This window comes from Cyprinodon tularosa, unplaced genomic scaffold (assembly GCF_016077235.1).
Source record: "Cyprinodon tularosa strain WSP-4 unplaced genomic scaffold, ASM1607723v1 ctg416, whole genome shotgun sequence".
Taxonomy (NCBI): domain Eukaryota; kingdom Metazoa; phylum Chordata; class Actinopteri; order Cyprinodontiformes; family Cyprinodontidae; genus Cyprinodon; species Cyprinodon tularosa.
This window is the reverse complement of record NW_024039137.1, coordinates 1-19,475: the sequence shown is the minus strand read 5'-3', so window position 1 is coordinate 19,475 and position 19,475 is coordinate 1. Positions and strand designations below refer to the sequence as shown.

Sequence of the window (19,475 nt, the reverse complement as noted above, 5' to 3'; positions counted from 1 at the left end):
TTAGTATACTTCAAGTATACTACTGTTTGTTAAGGGATTTGGTGATATCTGTGTATTTCTTAGGCATGATGGAGAACATCTCACAAATATACAAAGTGACTCAAAGATCTGGATGTTTTAAATTGGAACAGTGTTCAGTTAATGCTCCAAAACTCACCAAGGAGAACCTATGGTGAGTTTAATTTTAAAATGTGAAAGACCTTTCTTACAAACCAATATGTTACATGGATTTAGGGATCCACTTCCTGCATTAAACCTTTTTTTTTCTCTGTAAATCCAAAAGATTAATTTAAGGCTTATTAAGGGTTGGGAGTTAAAAGCTCCAAAATAAGAGCTAAGAGAATTGCATTAACCTTATTTCAGAGTCCCAAGCTCACTGACCACTCTGTCTATTTTGTGGACCATTTTTTCTGACTTATGAATAGCTAAGCTGTGAGCATAACTGCAATCAAATTTATTCCGTAATGCCACGAAATGAGAATGCTCCCCCTAAGCTTTAACGTTTGTTTTTAACTAAACGTTAACCCCCTTGTATTCTGTACAACAGAACCAATGGAAGAATGTATAGATTCGAATGACTAATGACTCTGATTGTCAGCATTTCGTCAGTTCCCTACAATGTAACTCTATTTAAAGCACTTAGATTGATAAAACACAATACTTTTCCTTCATTTCTGAAGACTTAAAGAGAACATAATTTGTGTAATATTGTCATTTGGATCATTTTAGACTGTTGTCGGAGTAAACTAATTTGACTTTGTACATATAGAGCAGAAGATTGCTTCCCTGATAGAAAAGCTGTAAAAACATGTGCAAAGTTTAGGTTGATTATATCACCTTAAATAAACTATCCAGAGCACAACAGTTTTTTTTTATTATCGCCATCTCCAGACTTTTAATGACCAAAGGCATATATTTTATAGTACATGACTGCCATCTAGTGGTGAAGATGTTACACCAACTCACCATCCATTCTGTTGGTTCTACTGGATGTCCTCAAGAACAGCCTCTAACATTTGATCCAAAAACAAAAACTTTTATGAAGAAAGGAACCCAGAGTAGTCAAATGTTATGTTTTCTCAAACTTATTAGGCACCACAACTTCAAATCTTTGCTTTGTGCCCCATGAGGAAAAAATACTCTATAGAGTCAATCATGCAAATAGTAACAAATAAATCACACCATGCCAGTTGCAAAACTGTCTGCGTTTACACAAACGTAAAAAGTGCTGTAAAGTCCGACTAAATATCAAAATCCATATTTTTCAAAAACACTTTAAAAGAACCCGTTGCAGTATTTACAAAATGGCAGAGAAAAAAAAGACGCGTTCACACAAGCCCAATACGGAATGGACTCTCTAGGGTTCTCAAGGATGTCCTTCTGTTGTTTCTTCAAACAGGCTGAGCAGGTTCTTCGGTTCAAAGTTAGAACGCGGGGCCGCCTCGTCTGCGTGGAGCCGCTGAAGACGGGTGGAGGAAGAGCTCGGCTGGGGCTCTGCATGAATGGGGCTGAGGTTGGGTGTCAGTGTGTGGCAGGATCTGTTGGAGTAGATGCTGGATGGAGTCAGGGCCAAGTTATAGGATGACCAGTCCCCCAGAACCGACTGTGTGGATATAACGGATGTGTGGACAGGACTGTGGTGGTTCTGTGTCGGTGAACCTTGGAGAGGAGTTGAAGTGCTTTCTGCTGACAGTCTGGATTTAAGCCTGAGCAAAAAATAAAAACATAAATAAAATAAAAGGTGGGACTTCTACATTATCTAGTTAGCAAAATGAGCTAAATAGCTTCAAATTTCATACAGTTCTATGCCAATAATGAGTGGCTGCAACATCTGACCTGAGTGAAAAGGTGGGGGAATGTTCTGCATCTGTATGAAGCAGAAAAACTCCATCATCCTCAGGACTTCCAGGATCATTATGCAGGGAACTGAGGGACAACGTCATGTCCCTGTCACAGCTGTCCTTAGGAGGGGTGCTAGGCTCTGGCTTCGACCACCGAGGCACAAACGGTAAGCAAACTGAAGAGAGAAGCTTGCAACTAAAGCCCATCACAAACTGAAGAGAAAAGAAAGCATCCAATCATTAAAAGCATGTTGTATTGATCGAATATATTTACTATGCAACGCTAGAGGCTGTACTTGGCAGAATGAGACCAGGGTCAACATGGTCTCAGCAACCATCAGATAAATGCGCCTTTTCCATCTGCGTTTTCTGACAGAAGGCAAAGCAAGAAGTTGAGAGACTGTTGGTCTTTCAGATGGTTCTGGGGTCAGCATCATCCTCAGGACTGACTGAAGCTCAACAGACAGGCCTGGGAATACAGACGGAAATAGTGGAAATGCTCAATATTCTATCCAGAATGCTTCCTGAGTAAACAACAGAGAGCAAATGTTACCGTTGGTAAACTCAGAGGGGAGGTGTCCCTGTCTGAGTTGCTGCCATCCCTCACCACCATTTGGTACCTCGAGGTTACAGGCAAGTTCCAGAATAGAAACACCCAAACTAAGCACAGAAAAGGACATTTTATTCATTTTACACTATGCATGGCTCATTATTTAGTTATATATGCTATATTTTTATAAGCTGTACCTAAAAACATCTGCAGCAGGTCCATATTCCCCACGGAGGAGCTCCGGAGCCATGTATCTAGGATCTCCTTCCTGGATGTCCTCCTTTACCTTCTCGTTTCGCAACTCTGCCACCGTCTGGTCGATCTCCAATAGGAGCCCAAAGTCACCCAGCTTAAGGCGACCAGACTCCGTAATTAAAACATTGGCGGGTTTAAGGTCCAAATGTACAAAACCATGAGAATGCAGGTGCTGCAGAGCAGACAGCAGGTCACACAGGTAACCCCACGCCGCTGGCTCATCTGGATTAACCAGGATTATAGGAGAAGAGAAAAAAACAACAACATTAAATCGATCAAGAAATAAAACTATTTTCTAAAGAGGATCAAGCATAAATAATCTTTAAGAACCGACCGGGGCCAGGAGGCTTGTTCTCAGCATGTAGCAGCAAGCTGGTGCTGCACAGCTCTGTCTGAATGTACAGTCGGTCGCTCTCCTCCCACGCCGCCACAAAATCCAGAATGTGAGGATGAGGACAAATGCGCTCGTGGTCCTTGGCTTCTTTAACACCTCGTTTCCTGTCGCTGTTCCCTCTGAAGCGATGAGCGGAGCGTTTCACGGCGTAAAGACGGCCATCCTTGTTGTTTTGCACCTGGAAAAACACAGAAGACACTTAAAAGTCTTTGTTAACATGATCTGACCTAATTTGTCAAATCATCTGTATCCTTTGGCCAAATGTATTATTTTATCTTTTTTTTATCATTTGGACTTGGAGGAGGCCATTCATGTTTTAATAATTTGTAGACTAAACTATTTCTGTTTTCAGGCAGGATTTAAACACCCAGTACCATGATGGAACTCTGTCTGCAATTTCCATCTTCTCTGTTCTGCTTTTATTGTTGTAAACCTTCATGTTTGGGATTTTACTTTTAAATGCTTTAGTCGCCTTAATTTGTTTAACAGTGCCATTAGGGATGCACGATATAATCGGCCCCCTATCGGTATCGGCCTGTATCGGCCTTAAAACTGAATATCGGACATCGGCCACCCCGCCGATATTTAACCCGATATTTGATCAGCTTCTGAGCGTCTAAAGTCTAAAAAAAAAAAATTACTACTCCTTCTTCTTCCTCAAAAACTTCTTTTTTACAGACTTAAAAACTTCTAAAGTCGAGGGAAAAAATATTGATACATTAAAATATCACGATATCTTCATATGCTGATATATTGCCATTTAAAAACACCATATCAATCTCTTTTACTAATGAAATATTGCTATATGTCATCGTTATGCTACGAAATCCCCCGAAAATTCACGATTCACGATTCAGGTTGCCATATTTTTATATGTTGATATATTGACGCGGTATCGATCTATTTTACTAACAGAATCTCACAAGAATTTGCAAAATATCACGAGAGTTTGTTACAGAACGATGAAATTTCACAAGATTTTGAAAGTAGAATAGATTGATACCGCGTTTTTAAAAATCTATTTGATATCAGCATATTAAAATATATTTGAGTATATTATTTTTGTGTCAGAAATGGATAACAAAACTGCTATTTTCAATGACTACTTATTTTTGTCCAACTTTAATATCGGTATCGGTTATCGGCTACATGAGTTTTAAAATATCGGCATATCGGATATCGGCCAAAATCCCAATATCGTGCATCCCTAAGTGCCATATAAACACATACATACACAAACATAAGCAAAATAAAAAAAACAGGTAAAACATCTTTATATTTTAGAACGGCCCAGTCAACGTCCAAACTAATCCTATCTAGAACCAAAGGTAAAACTATGCACAAGCACTCTCTCATTTGACTGAAATAAGCCTTTTGCAAAATGAGAATGCACCAAAGCTTGTGTCTCTACACATACTGTAAGTCCCAAGTGGCGTTGCATTTCTGGAGACTTGATTCTCCAAAAGATCTGAAGTTCAGAGACTCGGGGGCTGAACATTTCTTAGTGAAATATTTGGAAATATGTGCAAAATCCACATCATGGCTGTGCGCTAAACTGTTTGGTTATAGTGTGGTAAAAATTAAAGGGTTCAAGTGTAATTCCCAAGGAGAAAGATTCTGGGATGTCTACATATGATTGGTCCGTTCAATGGGGATAAACGTTAAGGAATTTAATAATTGACATAAAAAAATGCAATGTCATTTTAAGACTTGATTTCCAGATTAATAATTAAACTGTTGCAGACATCACTGCTTCTTGTAACAGACTGTTTATCAGTCAAAACATTAAAAATTTTACCATGCTCACCTTATAGACCTCTCCAAAGGATCCTCTACCAAGAAGGCCCAAATTAGTGAAGCACTGACCAAAATAGGAGTTATGCTTACTGGGGTCATACAAGGAGCTCGGAGGGGGAGATTTAGTGAGAGAGTCAGACAGCGGCGTCCAGGGGGATTGATGGGGAGGGAACATTCTGCTCAGAGGGGGGCATCCTTTGGATGGTGGTAGCGGAGGCAGGGAACAGGAGACTCGAAGTGGGGAGGAGCTGGAGGAATTATTAGAAGCAGACGAGGAGGATAACGGGAATCTGCGCTTTTTGAGGGAGAACGACTGTTCTGCGTGGCAAAGGTGGGCCGGAAGAGGGAGAGGCACCCGGGACGTCGAAGTTTCCGTTGCAACCGACATTTCATAGGGATTTCTTCAGTATTTTGTAATTAAGATAAAATGCTGGAGAGAAAAAAAAAAAAGAAACATTGAACTTTAAATTTGTATTTAGTGGAAATTGTAAAGCAATGATGATTGGCACATAAGCATCACAATTACACATTTTATGGTTAAACAAAACATTTACAAAGCAAAAGCACGGGAAATGTTATTGACACATTGCTAAACTTAAAGAAACTGAGTGAAAATCTTAAAGAATTTGGTACAAAGGTAAAAAAGGTGCATTTCTAGTTTAACAGGTTGTGGAACATTTACTTGGTATCTTTAAGCTATTTAGACAACCGACACAACAATGACCTAATTAGTGGTATATCAAGTCTTACTTGCTTGACCAATAGTAAACAGACCAAATGGGTAACAACAGATCAAACAGCTAAAAACTAACCTGCCTATCCATTAACTCCACATAATATATAATAGGGATTTTCAAAGTTTTCCAGGACAGAACTGATGGAGCGGGGACCCCTTAATTATATATATTGTATGAAATTGTGTTATATCTAGTTGGTCCTATAGTCACTCTATTACATATGGAGTAATGTAACAAAAGTAATTTTGCCCTGGGATCGTTAAAGTATTTCTTATTCTGATTCCTGGCTGATGGGACAGGTGTTGTGAATGAAACGGTGCCCAGCTTGAAAGAGCTCCTGTGTGTCGCTGAATGTGTGCATTGATGACTGAAAGACATCTTCTGCCTCCATTTATCTGTTCACTACACTGTGTTGAATTCATCTTAATGTGGATTTAAAGGCATTTCAATTAGTGGAAAAGATTGCATGGGGGAATATAAAAAGAAAGTCTAATCAACCAAAACTTTTGCGACCCCCCATGCAGATTTTATAACAAATAATCCCTAAAACAGGGAGAGATAAAATGCCATACAAAGTATTCAGGATGTCAGATTTAAAAAAAAAAAAAACAACAAAAGCAAATAAGCAGCATGACTATTGTTGATAACACAGACTCCATTTCAAAATTCATATATAAGTATATATAAAATATCTTGTTTAACAGGATTTGTGATTAAGTATTTACAAAGTAAAAGCACAGAAAGTGTTTTCAACCACTTATGTTAGCCATAAGTGTATTTTTCCCTCTACCCTTATCTTACATTAAGGATAAAAGCCTTAATAATAAAAAGGTGTTTGAGTATTGAAATCTGCATGGTTTACTATTCTTGTTATGATAGGGAACACTTTCGGGGACAGTTTATTTTCTGATGGAGGAAATCTAAATTGCTCTTTTAAGGTAAAGGCAGTAATAACAAGACAGAAAAAAACCCTGCTGAAGCTGATCCTGCCATTCCTGTTAAATGTGAATATTATTTACTCTAATGAAGTGTCTTCAATCAGAAGATAAACTGGACACTACGATCTTAAAACGGTACAAATAAATGCAAAATACAACTAAAACTGAGCTACACGATGCAAATCAAGTCAAAATGACCTTTAAAATTATATAAAACGGCGCAGACGCAAAGTAACACATATAACCGCAAGATTTCATTGGAAGTTTAAAGTATTCTCAGTTAAACGCCTGTTAAATAATCACAAACACGGACAACGGTAAACATTTAGCTAACAATAACAACCGAGGTAGTGCAGCTCCAAATATAACTAGGACCCAGTTAAACCAGTTTTCAATGACGGCGAACTAATGAAGGCTAAGTAAATGTAAGATTAATCATATATCACCAACCATAATCCAGTTTTCCAAACGGCTTCCAGCAAAAAAAGGTGTTTCTCGCTATATTTTCCCAGATCTGTCAGTGAACTCCTCTTTTCCACCTCGTAATCACCTCGCGCCAAATTCTGAACGGTTTACGCAGCGTTTCGCAGCGCCACGTAACGGTATTCCGTGAATACGGAGTGCGTACATGCGTTGCGCAATATCCGCAAGCGTTGGTGCAGTACAGACGGGGCTGGCGTAACTAGCTAGCTAGCTGATTCCTTGAAATGGTAACTTTGTTTAACGATTATTTGTCGACATAAGTACTATACTTAAGTAACCGATTCAACACAGTGTCTTAGAGTATTCTATTGATGTTGTTTGTGCTATTCTGCTCAAGCTAAACTGGCTGTGTTAGCTTGGTATTCTTATCGCTAATGTGTGTAATGCTAGCAAGGTAGCTACGTCATTAAGCTAATTATGGACATACGAAAATGATACGAGCTTCATTTTTAAGTTTTTAGCGTGATTTTTCACTGTCTGGTGTTGTTTTAACGGAACATCGAGATTGGATACTTGTTAGCTCATAGCTAAATCTGCGTGGAAAGGGCTAGGTGTTCTTATTCTTTGTTAATCTTTGTTTTTCCGCAGCGTCAACTGTATCCTAATGAGTTTTAGGAAGTCTCCTATTTTATTTCATTCGATAACACAAAGAAAAATATAAGTTAAATTGAATAACACGAGAATTAAATGACAATTTTATGATGTAGATAGAATACCATAGAAGTACAGACCGTTTATTTGACTGGAATGATGTCTTTACAAATGTATATCTGATCCAATTAAATAGTTTTCCTGATTTAAGAGCTTTCCTTTTTAATCAAAACTTCGAAAGCTGGAAAAAAATATGAATTTAATATGAGTTGAATAAATACATCAGATAAAGGTTTAGCATTTCAGATTTTGCCAAAATTAAAAGTGAAAACCAAGTCCTTCTAAATTATGACTTTTAACAAAAACTTGTTCCTTATTTATACTCCTTTACGTAAGCAGGGACAGGTCAGACGTTTTTGGTAATCCTTTAATCAAAATCCATAGATTTGATAATAACTTTCTGTTTAGTATTCAATATATCTGTACATTGGATCAATTATACAAGCAAAACTGTTAGTACACCATTATGAATTGTGGAGAAAGGTTTCAGGAAAAGTCTAAATAGCCTGAATCAGACTCTTACTTGGGCTTTTGAAAATCAACTAAACATAGTTTTGTTCCACCAGGCTTTGATGTTAAGGTTTGATTTTCCATTCTTTTATTTAGGCTTTCTTTTATCCTACCTGTAATTTAATATTTTAAAACCCTTTGTAACTCCCTGCCTGTATGGGCTCTTTGTTGAATTCACTACATAATTAACTAAGCGCTCTACTTGAACCTTATCTTTAGAACATAAAATAGAGGTTGCTATTTTTGTTGCGGTTTAATTTCAAGAACGACAAAAAACTAAAACCACAAACTATGTTGAAGAATTTGTAGTTGGGGTTTAAATTGCACTAATTGCTATTTCAAATCTAGATGTTATGTATTTTTTAAAGAGATTGGATCTAGATTACAGAAATATACAGCTTGGAAACCTTCAGTCGAAGGCAAACTTGGGCATTGTTTCATGTTTTGTTGAGCTTGCAAATAATATGATCTTAATAGTACATTATAAAAAAAATTGCAATCACATATTCATTGTCTTAAGTTAAGAAACCTTAATAGACTTAAGTTCATTTCATCTACTTTTAAAAGCTTAAATCAATCTGAAAATACCACTTATTGTCTTATTATATTTCTTGGTTTTGACGCTGATAAGGTGCTTAACTAGTTTTATCTTCACTTTGCCTGTTTTTGTACTGTTGAAAAGAACATTTCTTTTGTTCAGGTGATAATTTGTTTTGTATTTTTGTGGCTTTGAGCCAATTCTACATTTGCTACAGTAATTTGACAAACAGATATGCTTGTGTGCTGATTATCTTCAAGGACGTGTTCCTAATGATCCGGCGTCACAAGACGACAATCTTCACAGACGCCAAGGAATGCACCACCGTGTATGAGCTGAAGCGGATTGTTGAAGGAATACTCAAAAGACCTCCAGAGGATCAGCGACTCTACAAAGTCAGTTTAAAACTCAATAGAGTGAAGTTTGAAAATGTGGTTTCTAGACTTTAAAGCCAAGGGAGTTACCTTGTAATATCTTCCATTCTTGTCCTGCAGGATGATCAGTTGCTAGAGGACAGCAAAACTTTGGGGGATTGTGGTTTCACCAACCAGACTGCCAGACCTCAAGCACCTGCTACAGTCGGTCTGGCCTTCCGTGTAAATGGTAAATGTTGTTCAATCTGTCGGTGTGCTTCTATTGCACAGGAACCTCCTTTTACTGAATATCTACAGCTGAAATAGCAAACTTGTAGGTCCCTAGAAACCTTGAGATAAATGTATCCAGGCAAGAGCAAAGTATTATATCATTGAATAAACATGAAAACTAGGGCTGGGCAATTAAATAAAAGAAGCTGCTCTTTCCAAAAACTTGTCTATGTAACTGGAGAAGTTCAAAAAGCTGCAGATGCAGATGGCCGCTCACACTGAGCCTGGTTCTGCTGGAGGTTTTTTCCTGTTAGAAGAGAGTTTTTCCTCTCCACTGTTGCTACAAGCATGCTTAGTGTGAGGGATTGTCTTTGAGTCAATGAGTCGATGCAATCAACTGGTTTTCCTTAGATTGAAAACCTTTAATTAATTTGACTGTATGATCTGGTGAACTGTAAACTGCCCTGAGATGACGTGTGTTGTGAATTGGTGCTATAGAGATAAATTGAATTGAATCCGTCACTGAGTGAGTCATGTGACTCAGAGCGCCGCTTTAAAGCAGGATGAGGACCCCTTACACACAAAAGCTAACTAAGCCAAGTGCTATGAACCATACCTGATCAGACATGTATATAGTTCTCTGGTGAAGGATTAGTGAACTAATCTCTGTACAGATTTTTTGGGCCTTGATTATCCACTTTTACTTAAACACAGAGGGCAACTTTTTAATTAGGCCACAGTGCTACCAGTTGCTTTTTGGGTGTTAAACCTTTTGGCTCTTATTGGATAATATACATGACCAGCATGGTGCAGACACATAGCAACTGAATTAGGGCTGAAACACTTGGATTAATCTATTATAAAAAATATCAACTAATTTAGTAATCGATTAATTGTAACTGGAGTATAGAGACCAAAACCTTTTGCTTTTAAGGTCAAAACCTTTATAGTCTCCATCAATATGCTCTATCCAGAACTCTTCATGTGGAATAGTTTTAGTTTCACCGGGTTTAGATTCTGTAAAAATCTTTAAGGAACCGTTTGCTATCTAATTATTCAAGAAAATTATCAACACATAAATCTAATCTATACAAGAAAATCATTAGTTGCAGCCCTAAACTGAAGATTTAAAAGTCTTTTTTTTGTTGTCTATTCTCTGTCTACTGTAAGGGAATGATTTATGTCTATAACAAATTATTTCTAACAGCTGCAGTTGATTTCCTTTTTGATCAGATGTCATAATCAGAAGAGTGAACTTAACACAAAAGTGGACCAAGAAATTAAGAAGAAATGTAAAAGTAATTTGTCAGATTTTGCATTTTTAAAATGCATATTTAAATGAATTGTTAGAATGTCTAACAAAACCAGGAAACAAGTCTGCAATGTTTTGTTACAAATAAAAAGTAGGTTTTAGCCAAGTTCAATGTACCCAATGCTATTGATAAAGTAGGCAACAGGACATAAAAGCAGGGCTTCAGCTTTCTTTGTTTTTTTTGGTGATGGATTGATTTATTAATTACGTTTATCTATATTCAGAAATGTTTAAACTGGAAAAAAATATATTTTGCATATTTTCCTAACATTGTAAATAAATAAAAAAATCAGTGCCCATAAATGCCACATGAGAGGTTTTGGACTAATTTTATTATCAGAAAATGGATTTCCAAGTTCAAAAGTTGAATATTTTCCTTTCATCCTAAATCCAAAACTTGCATATTATGTCTTAACTACTGCCCTTGGTAAGGCAATGTATCCTCCAGTTAATTATTTGATCACTTAATCAGTTGATTAAATTAGTTGATCAGTAATTTATTTCTCTTGATTATTCCAACACATTTTTTCATCCATTCAAAGCATAAATGTAAAAGCCACGTATAGAAAAAAAGGTTATGTTAATACGGAAGTTAAATACAAAAATGAAAATGGTGCATCATATCCTTTTATTTAAAGCTGCTGTGAACAACGGATAGTTTCAGCCCTGATTTAAAGAATGAATGGTTTTAACATTAGGCAGGCTATTCAAAAGCAGTTTGTTTGTTTTTTTATTTGATTTTTATAAACAACTCCCACTAGAGTTGGTCAGCAAAGCTGATCCTTCTCTTCTGATTTGCCTAAACAACTATATTAGGCTGAAGTTTGCTTCCCCAAATGTCATTTCCTGTGTAAACGCTCACAGCAGCAGGTCTCTGACATGATATACGTCCACCATTAAACTCTGCTGTTATGGCGAAGCTCATGTTTCTCCCTCTTCTCTGCATTCCAGATGAGATGTTTGAGCAGCTGTATATCGAGGCCTTCTCCAGCCCCCCAGAACTCCCTGACGTGATGAAGCCTCAGGACTCTGGTAGCACTGCCAACGAGCAAGCGGTGCAGTGATAGCAATGGAGGGAAAGATGGGAGTGGGTGTGTGTGGATTAACTGGAGTGAAGACGTAATCTAATTTAATGAATGCGGACATTTTAGGTAACCAAGCCTGCCCACGTTACCTTCATGCCATCACATCAGCGTCCCGCCTCTGCCCCGTCACTAAATTACTTCAGTCTTTTTTTATTTTATTACCTCTGGTTTCCCCACCATGCGCAGCCCTTCTCCTTGAATTTACTCTAAAGCACCAACTGTCACAGACGTTGAAGTGATATAGTTGGTTTGGAAAGTCTGAGTGTATGTAAGCATGTGTCTTTGAGTTGTTGTAATTATCATTAGCATTTTTGGGAAAAGTCAGAGGCACAGTTGTGTCGCAGCCATCAAGATGTAAAACGTTGGGTCAAAAATTCAGTATTTGAATTTGAAAACTGCATCAATGAGTTCAGAGCAAACCACTGAGATGTTCACCTGGTCTGATCCTCTCAGCTTTTTTCCTCCACATTATCCTTTCAAACAGGAGCTTGTTTAATCGGTTTGTATGAGTTGTCATTTGTGTTTCATGCACTGAGACCAAAGGCAGGCCAGCGGATGGATGTTTTTGGTGAAAGCACATTTGTTCTGTGACATAACAGTAAACACCGATGGAGAACTTCCTTGTGTTTTACTTTAATTCTTTTATATGCTTTCATCATGTCACCAACATCATTACGGTATCTCTTACCCATAGGCACACAAACAATGCTTGTAACTGTGAGTTCGCTTGATTAAAAAGTTTTTCCTGTTTTGTTTTTTTTTATTCCTCTGCGCCGCAATTCTTTAAAACATTTAGTTTTTATTCATATAAAATCACAGTTACAGGAAAATGCAGCTAAAGCAGCAAATATTTCCTCTTAGAAAAGCAGGTGTTCAGGGTAAAAACTCGTGTCTCTGACGAAAGCCTTCTGGGAATTAAAATGACTGGGAAAAAAGTCCATCATTACTATACATCCACCTTGGATGATAAAATATTTAAGCTCTCTGTGCTATTCAAGATTTTGCTGAATGCTTAAGTGGTGAGTACATTTCTACAGGCATGACCTGCAATGGGGTTGAATCAGTGAAGCTGTTTAATAAATGTGCTTCTTATATTGAAAAGTATTTAATCTAATTCACAAGGTCAAACTAAAAGTTATTACACATGGATGCACATTTTATTTAATGTGTTTTAAAGATTGTGGCTCACAACTTAGTAAAGCAAAGAATTCAGTTTCAATTGGAAACTTTAAATACGATAATGCAGAAACCTAAGTAGGCAGAGCCTATTCTGTAGCCTATATGAAGCCTATACTGTATCTTCAATCCATGCTTGGTTTGGGCTCCTTTTCCATCAATTGTTAAGTGCAGGCTGGCATGGAGGTGAACTGTCTGGTTCTGGAGACATGCACAGGAAACTCCAGTTCCTATGCTAGGAACCCTGCTCTTCATGTGTTAGATATTTCCCTGCTTTAACAATCTGCTCATACCTAGCTGTTGATCAGGTATCGGTTGTAATCAGGTGTGCTAAAATCATTACTTATTGTTGAAGCTTGTTTGCTATTTCTATTATATAATTCTTTCACTCCGTTTTCCACTAAGTGCCGTATACAACATTGAACAACCAGTTTTATTATCACTCACCTTTTGAAGCCTGGTTGTTGCAGAGCAGGGTTCTGCAACACCAGTCATGGACTGCCATCCCCGCTCCATTCAAACATCATTAAATAACTTTATTTAGCTGTGCTTAAGCCGAGACGCAAATGTTGCAGACTTTTGTTGTGGATGGATGGATTGCATGCTGGACTATTGGCAGTGTTATGGTGGGTTTCTCAGCCCTTCTTTTCATTGCCCTCTACACTGCATGTCTCAGGTGTTTCCTTTATAAACCAGACAGGCGGACGGCTGTTTTAAGTGGTTTCTGCTACAGTTGATTGTAAGCAGAGGAGCAAATGGAATTGCTTAAATCAGCCAGGGTTGACAAACACTGGAGGAGTCTATAAAATGTATTTTAAATTCATAATTTATTGGTCCTATAAAAACCTTTATAAATGTTTTCCAAAGTTTCTTTTAAATTTAGGAACACAACTATTGGGGATTGTCACTGGAGGAAAATGACTTTTGACAGCGACATAGCCCAAGGTTGACCAAGGATCCCTCCAACCTCCACGGACCAGAGAGTTGAAGTTTCACCTCTGCATCGTTACGCAGCCTACAGTAAAGTTTAAGGGTTTCATAATGTCTTTAATACTTCATGGAAAGAAAAAAAAAAATCACACTTCTGAATATTTTTGTTTCGTAAGTGTTTTAACATTGCAATATTATGTTTAAGATGGAGAAGACCTGATTATGAGACAGACTAGAAATAAATTGGCCCAGAATGAGCTGCTGAATCTGATTTACTACATAACGGTTCCTAATTTGAGTAAACAGGATTTTCCAGCTGTGTGGGCGAGCAAACACTGGAACAACGATCTAAAACAGACTTCAGAAATTGTCCATTACAGTTCCAGATAGATTACTGTGATAACGGGGAAAGTAATAGGATAATAATAAAAAAAAAAAAAAGTATGCAGTTTTGACCAGACTGAACCAAACCTTCAGTTCCAGGTTTGAAAGTTACTTGACATCCAGGCAGTGTTATAAACAAAGCAATGTATTTTTCTCCACCTTTAACTTTCAAACACTGCATGGAAATATGTTCACTAAATGAGGTATTTTCCATGTTCTGTAAACGATTTAAACAACTGTAAAATTATATCCATGGGAGCCATATTGGATTTATATATATACTGTATATGAGTAAAAATGTAACTTATCCATTTAACCAATTCAGTGCCAATGAAAAACATTTTTTTTTTTTCTCTTCCAAGTTTCTATGACAAAACATCACAGATAACCCGAGCAAACAGTTCTGTTTTCTGCTTCTGTTTAATTTTATTTATTTTATTTATTTCGAACAGACAGTAAAAACAATCAAGAAAGAAAAAAAAAAAATTTGAATGAAACAAACTTAAGAATGAAAGTGTAAAACAAATTATTTTGCCCATGTGCATGTAAATTTTATATTTTCTGTTCGAAAAGGAGTGATACAAAAAAAGTAATGATACATAAAAGTTTGCATTTTCTGCTCTGATACTGTAAAATGTTGAAAACCACTGATGTGGATGAATTAAAATGCTTTTTATTGTTTAACTTTGTTATCGTCTATTTCAGAAATATAGAGGTCTAAAAGTGCCACCATTAGAAAAAAAAAACTGATTACTTTGCTATTGTAATGAGTTTAATTTTTAAAACAAATATTTGATTCATGAAATCAGTTCAACAAGAACAACTATATTTAGTCATTTCATCAATTAATCTGCATATTGTTCAGCACATGCATGTATTCTATCACTAAGCTTCACAGCCTGAGAACAAGGGATTATGCTAAATAAAAGCCCTCTTGAATAAACTAAGATATTTTTTATTGTCATTGTTATGAGTTCAACAAAATAAGTTATACATAATATAACATGTATATAATATATAAGTTATATAAAAAAGCTAAATATTATTGCTGTGGACCTGTCCAGGGTATATCCCGCCTCTCGCCCATTGACTGCTGGAGATAGGCACCAGCACCCCTCGTGACCCCACTTGGGACAAGCGTGTAAAGAAAATGGATGGACGGATTATTGCTGTGAACTGTGTTAACCAATCAAATATTGGGGGTTATTTTAAGGGCCATGGTGACAGTTCAATTATTTAAGAAAGCGTTATACCTCATAAAAAAAAAAAACACTTCCTTCAAATGAAAGGAATTCACATTTTTTTAAATTGGCATTGTATGTATTTATTTATTAAATGTTTCTGTTCTTTTTTAAGTTATAACAATGTTTTTGTTGCATTAGGCAACTTTACATTTAAATTGATCATATAATAATTTGACTTTATTTAAGTTTATTTGATCAAAATAGTGAATAAACATATTTAAAATCTATTTTTTTTGTTACACTGAGTTTATGGTTTTTATGGACGAGGATAAGGGCCACTGAAAAATTTTTAAAAAGTTAGCTGATTTTTTTTATAATATGAGAAAATCTCATAGTTCTGACTTTAATCTCATAATTCTGACGTTTTCCTCAGAATTCTGTCCTATTTCTCAGAATTCTGATTTTAATCTCAGGATTCTGAATTTTTCCTCAGAATTCTGATTTTAATGTAAAATGCACACAACTGATTGCCCTGCGTAATGAGACCCCACACCCTACATGTGACCCTGTTTTTTAGGATGCATAGATAAATGAATGTATTCAGAGGCGTGCACAGACATTTTGGCAGGTGCTCAGGAGGGGGGGTGGGGGGGGGGTGGGAGGGCACTTTTTAGCGCACGTGTAACACTTAATTATAAAAAAAAATAAACGCATGTTGAATGAAATTTGACTTTTATTTGTAACATTCTCTAAACGTGAGTTTTCAATGGAAAAAAGTCACATCACCAACAGAACAGACTAAAGCATACTTCTTTCATCTGGCTCTTGTCCCTGTTTTCCCTCACCCATTTGCCCTATTAGGGCAACATGACTGGAAGTCTTGTCACGTGGATATGACTTATGGTAGCCTACAAAATAATAGCTATTTTAATACCTGCTGCACAAACCACTTAAAAATAAAATGTGAACAGCTTTTTAGATTTTTCAATATGATTAACCCTCCTTTCTTGGTATTGTGCTGCAATTACTAAATCAATATACAATTAAGACAATAAAGAGACCAAAATGTGTTAATTTATGTTGCCTAACAAAACCTATACAACAGAAAACGTTTGTCTTAACACATAGATTTGTACAGAAGAGGATTAGGGCCACTGAAAAAAAAAAAAGTTAACTGATTTTTAAATTTTATTTCAGTTTAACATGGGAAAAAAGTCAGAATTCTGACTTTTTTATTGTCAGAATTCTGAGATTAAAGTCAGAATACTGAGCAAAAAGTCAGAATTCTCAGCAAAAAGTCAGAATTATGAGAAAAAAGTTAAAATTATGAGATTAAAGTAAGCATTCTGACTTTTTTCCCATACTAAACTGAAATAAAATTTAAAAATCAGTTAACTTATTTTTTTTTTTTTCAGTGGCCCTAATCCTCTTCCGTAGATTTGCAATTGCAAACTCTACCAAAATTATTTGTAGCCTATGTGGTCGTCCTCACGTTATCTGTCATTGACTTGGGCTACAGTGTAAAACTTTCAGAATCAGAATCAGGTTTATGGCCATTGTTAGTGAAGGAGTTCACAAACTAGGAATTTTTTATGGTACAATCGTGCAACATGAAACATATAATATGGAATAGGTAAATAAAATTATAAAAATATCTAAAAACTGTGGGTATACGTCATGCAATAAAATAGACTAATGTATACACTTAAGATAAAAAATATGGATACAAAATATAAAAAGTAAAATAGCATCTTACAAGGAGACAACTAGTTTATCTGGTGACCAGTCGGCAAAATGCGTGTTTGGTGCTGCTGAATGAGACATTTTAATGCACAACAAAATGATTCTGCTTGATCTGTATATTACCTGGCTAATGGGGCACGGGAGAAGCAGCCTGTCAGCGACCGTTCCTGCTATCTGAAAACTGCTATGATGCTGCGCATCTGGCATGCCCTGCGGGCGACCGAGCGAGTTCACGTGACAAAGGAAGAGAGAGAGGCTGGTCGGGTGTGCGCAAGTAGGTCGGTCATTTCGGGGCATTGTTTCAGTCGTTTTTAATGGCTCAGGTTTTCAAAAGATCATTTCAAAACCGACCTCAGTAAAATCTTAATAATATTAATAATAATAATAAAAAAAAAAAAACGAGTTTCAAAAGGGCATTTTCTTTGATAGAGGGAAAACTTCCTAGTGCTTTAGCACCACCTAGTGTCTATGTGTGCACGCCCCTGAATGTATTGTAAATGTCTGTAAATACTTATTTTTGTTAAAAATGTAAATAAAATGTATATGCTGGTAATAGTTAGGATAAGGGACTGGCTTAGGGCATATAAAATTAATGCAAGTGAATGAAATGTCCCCATATGTCATGAAAACAAAGCTGTGTGTTTGTGCTTGAGAATAAAATGTTGCCCCATCATCAATTATTATTTACTGTTTAGAAAGCAGGGTTGATTTTACTAACCACAACCAAGAAATTACTTTAATAAAACCTGACTGAGGTTTTTAAAACATAAAGCACAATGCACAAACAGTAGAACAGACGTCTCTGAAGTACTATGGCAAGCCCTTTTAACATAAATTCGGTTTCGTCTGACCAGCCATAATTATGTTCCAGATATTGACAGATTTTGACTATCAGGAATGGTAATTTAAGATATCCATATTTACATTCTGATTAGGAATAATAATAATTCAAGATATCTTAAATTACATTTTGCCTAGTAAAAATTCCTTTCAAGATATCTCAAATTACGACACCGGATTTTTCATTTAAAGCGTCCAACGCTGATTTAACTTTTCCCCCTTTGGATTAAACTGACAGTAAGAAATGTTTTAGGAATGATCCTCCTGGAAGTCAATTAAAAATATCATGACACATTTTGACTAGTAAGAATGTCAATTTAAGATATCTTTAATGTAAAAGCTGAATAATTCAAGATATCTTTAATTCATTTAGAGATATCTTAAAAGGAATTCCGAATAGTTGAAATTACAATTCAAGATATCTTTAAATTTGTTTTGTCTAGTCATCATTTGCTTTTAAGATATCTATAATTTAGTTTTCACTAGTCAAAACTGCATATCTCCTATCCTAAAATACATTTAAGATATCTTGAATTATGGTGGCATTTGAGATATCTTTAATTAGAATTATGTCTAGTCAAAACTAAAATTGAGATATCTTGAAATTACTTTATGACTAGTCGTAATTTAATCGTGGATATCTAAAATGTGTATTTCAGATAGTCAGTAATTCCTTCTACAGTAGATATGTTAAATTGTCGTCTCCATACAAGTTATTGGTAAATCTGACGTCATTTCTACTAGTCAGAAAGTAATTAGAGATCTCTCAAATAGGTATTTTGACTAGTCAAAATATAATTGGAGATATCTTAAATCGCTAAAACGTCTTGTCATAAAACAATTTGAGATATCTTGAACGTAAAGGCGTAACAACCGAATTTATGTTAAAACAGCTTGCCATAGTAAGCGGTTCCAATGTGACAGTTGGTGTGTGGGTGGGTCTGATGACATCATAATAGAACAAACATCGAAATAGAATGTCTGTGGCTGTGTGATGTCATACAGGCACAGCAGTTCAGTTCCCATTTACTAGCACAAGGAGCAGTCTTCATTTCGTTTAATTTGTTATCTCGTCCTAAACTTGTCAAATAACAGGGAAACTGCTTTAGCACGGCAAAGGCTGTTTTTTTTCTTTAATGGTGTAGTCTCGCTGTTTGTTTGAGTTTGAGTTTCTTGCTTAGATAACTTGTCAAGCAACAGGTAAGAAGACTACTTTCGAAATAAAAAAAGCAGTTTTTCCAGCTTTAGTGATATAAACCCACTGTGTATTTTACAGTTTAGAGCAGGTAACATTTGTGTAAAAAACACATTTGTACAATGTCTTTAAAACAACAACCCAGTTTATCTTCTAAGAACCGAGACTCAGTTGAAAGTTTAGCAGTTGTTCCTAGCCCACCTGAAGCTCAAACTGAGAACTTTAGCATAAAAAAGCCTTTCTGTAGGTGCAATTGTGCTGAAATTCAGCAAAGATATGGTATGGTTGTGATCCCAAATGAAAAACCTCTATTGCTTAAGTTAAGAAAAGTGCCTTTAGGCAAAACCC

The 19,475-nt window shown here is 36.2% G+C and overlaps 2 protein-coding genes across 2 annotated transcripts; one reads left to right on the top strand and one right to left on the bottom strand.

Annotated features, from left to right (window-relative positions):
* Positions 1 to 865: 865 nt before the first annotated feature.
* pkmyt1 (protein kinase, membrane associated tyrosine/threonine 1) lies at positions 866 to 7,115 on the bottom strand. The gene is made up of 8 exons (XM_038298824.1): positions 6,963 to 7,115; positions 4,848 to 5,267; positions 2,981 to 3,218; positions 2,589 to 2,868; positions 2,395 to 2,501; positions 2,138 to 2,310; positions 1,837 to 2,054; positions 866 to 1,706 (listed from the first exon to the last, which is right to left on the bottom strand). The coding sequence occupies exons 2-8, from the start codon at positions 5,223 to 5,225 to the stop codon at positions 1,367 to 1,369; spliced, it is 1,734 nt and encodes a 577-aa protein (XP_038154752.1). The 5' UTR covers positions 5,226 to 5,267; positions 6,963 to 7,115; the 3' UTR covers positions 866 to 1,366.
* LOC119792256 (elongin-B) lies at positions 7,068 to 12,425 on the top strand. The gene is made up of 4 exons (XM_038298825.1): positions 7,068 to 7,222; positions 8,955 to 9,089; positions 9,189 to 9,297; positions 11,542 to 12,425. The coding sequence occupies exons 1-4, from the start codon at positions 7,220 to 7,222 to the stop codon at positions 11,652 to 11,654; spliced, it is 360 nt and encodes a 119-aa protein (XP_038154753.1). The 5' UTR covers positions 7,068 to 7,219; the 3' UTR covers positions 11,655 to 12,425.
* Positions 12,426 to 19,475: the final 7,050 nt, after the last annotated feature.

What these genes read in the sequence shown, in the direction of transcription:
- pkmyt1 (XM_038298824.1), bottom strand. Translation starts at nt 5,225, where the DNA reads ATGTCGGTTGCAACGGAAACTTCGACGTCCCGGGTGCCTCTCCCTCTT. An exon ending in CCTGCTGCAGATGTTTTTAG is followed by an intron (nt 2,502 to 2,588) that starts GTACAGCTTATA and finishes TTCTGTGCTTAG; the next exon opens with TTTGGGTGTTTCTATTCTGG. An exon ending in CCCTGGTCTCATTCTGCCAA is followed by an intron (nt 2,055 to 2,137) that starts GTACAGCCTCTA and finishes TTTTCTCTTCAG; the next exon opens with TTTGTGATGGGCTTTAGTTG.
- LOC119792256 (XM_038298825.1), top strand. An exon ending in AGGATCAGCGACTCTACAAA is followed by an intron (nt 9,090 to 9,188) that starts GTCAGTTTAAAA and finishes CTTGTCCTGCAG; the next exon opens with GATGATCAGTTGCTAGAGGA. An exon ending in TCTGGCCTTCCGTGTAAATG is followed by an intron (nt 9,298 to 11,541) that starts GTAAATGTTGTT and finishes TCTGCATTCCAG; the next exon opens with ATGAGATGTTTGAGCAGCTG.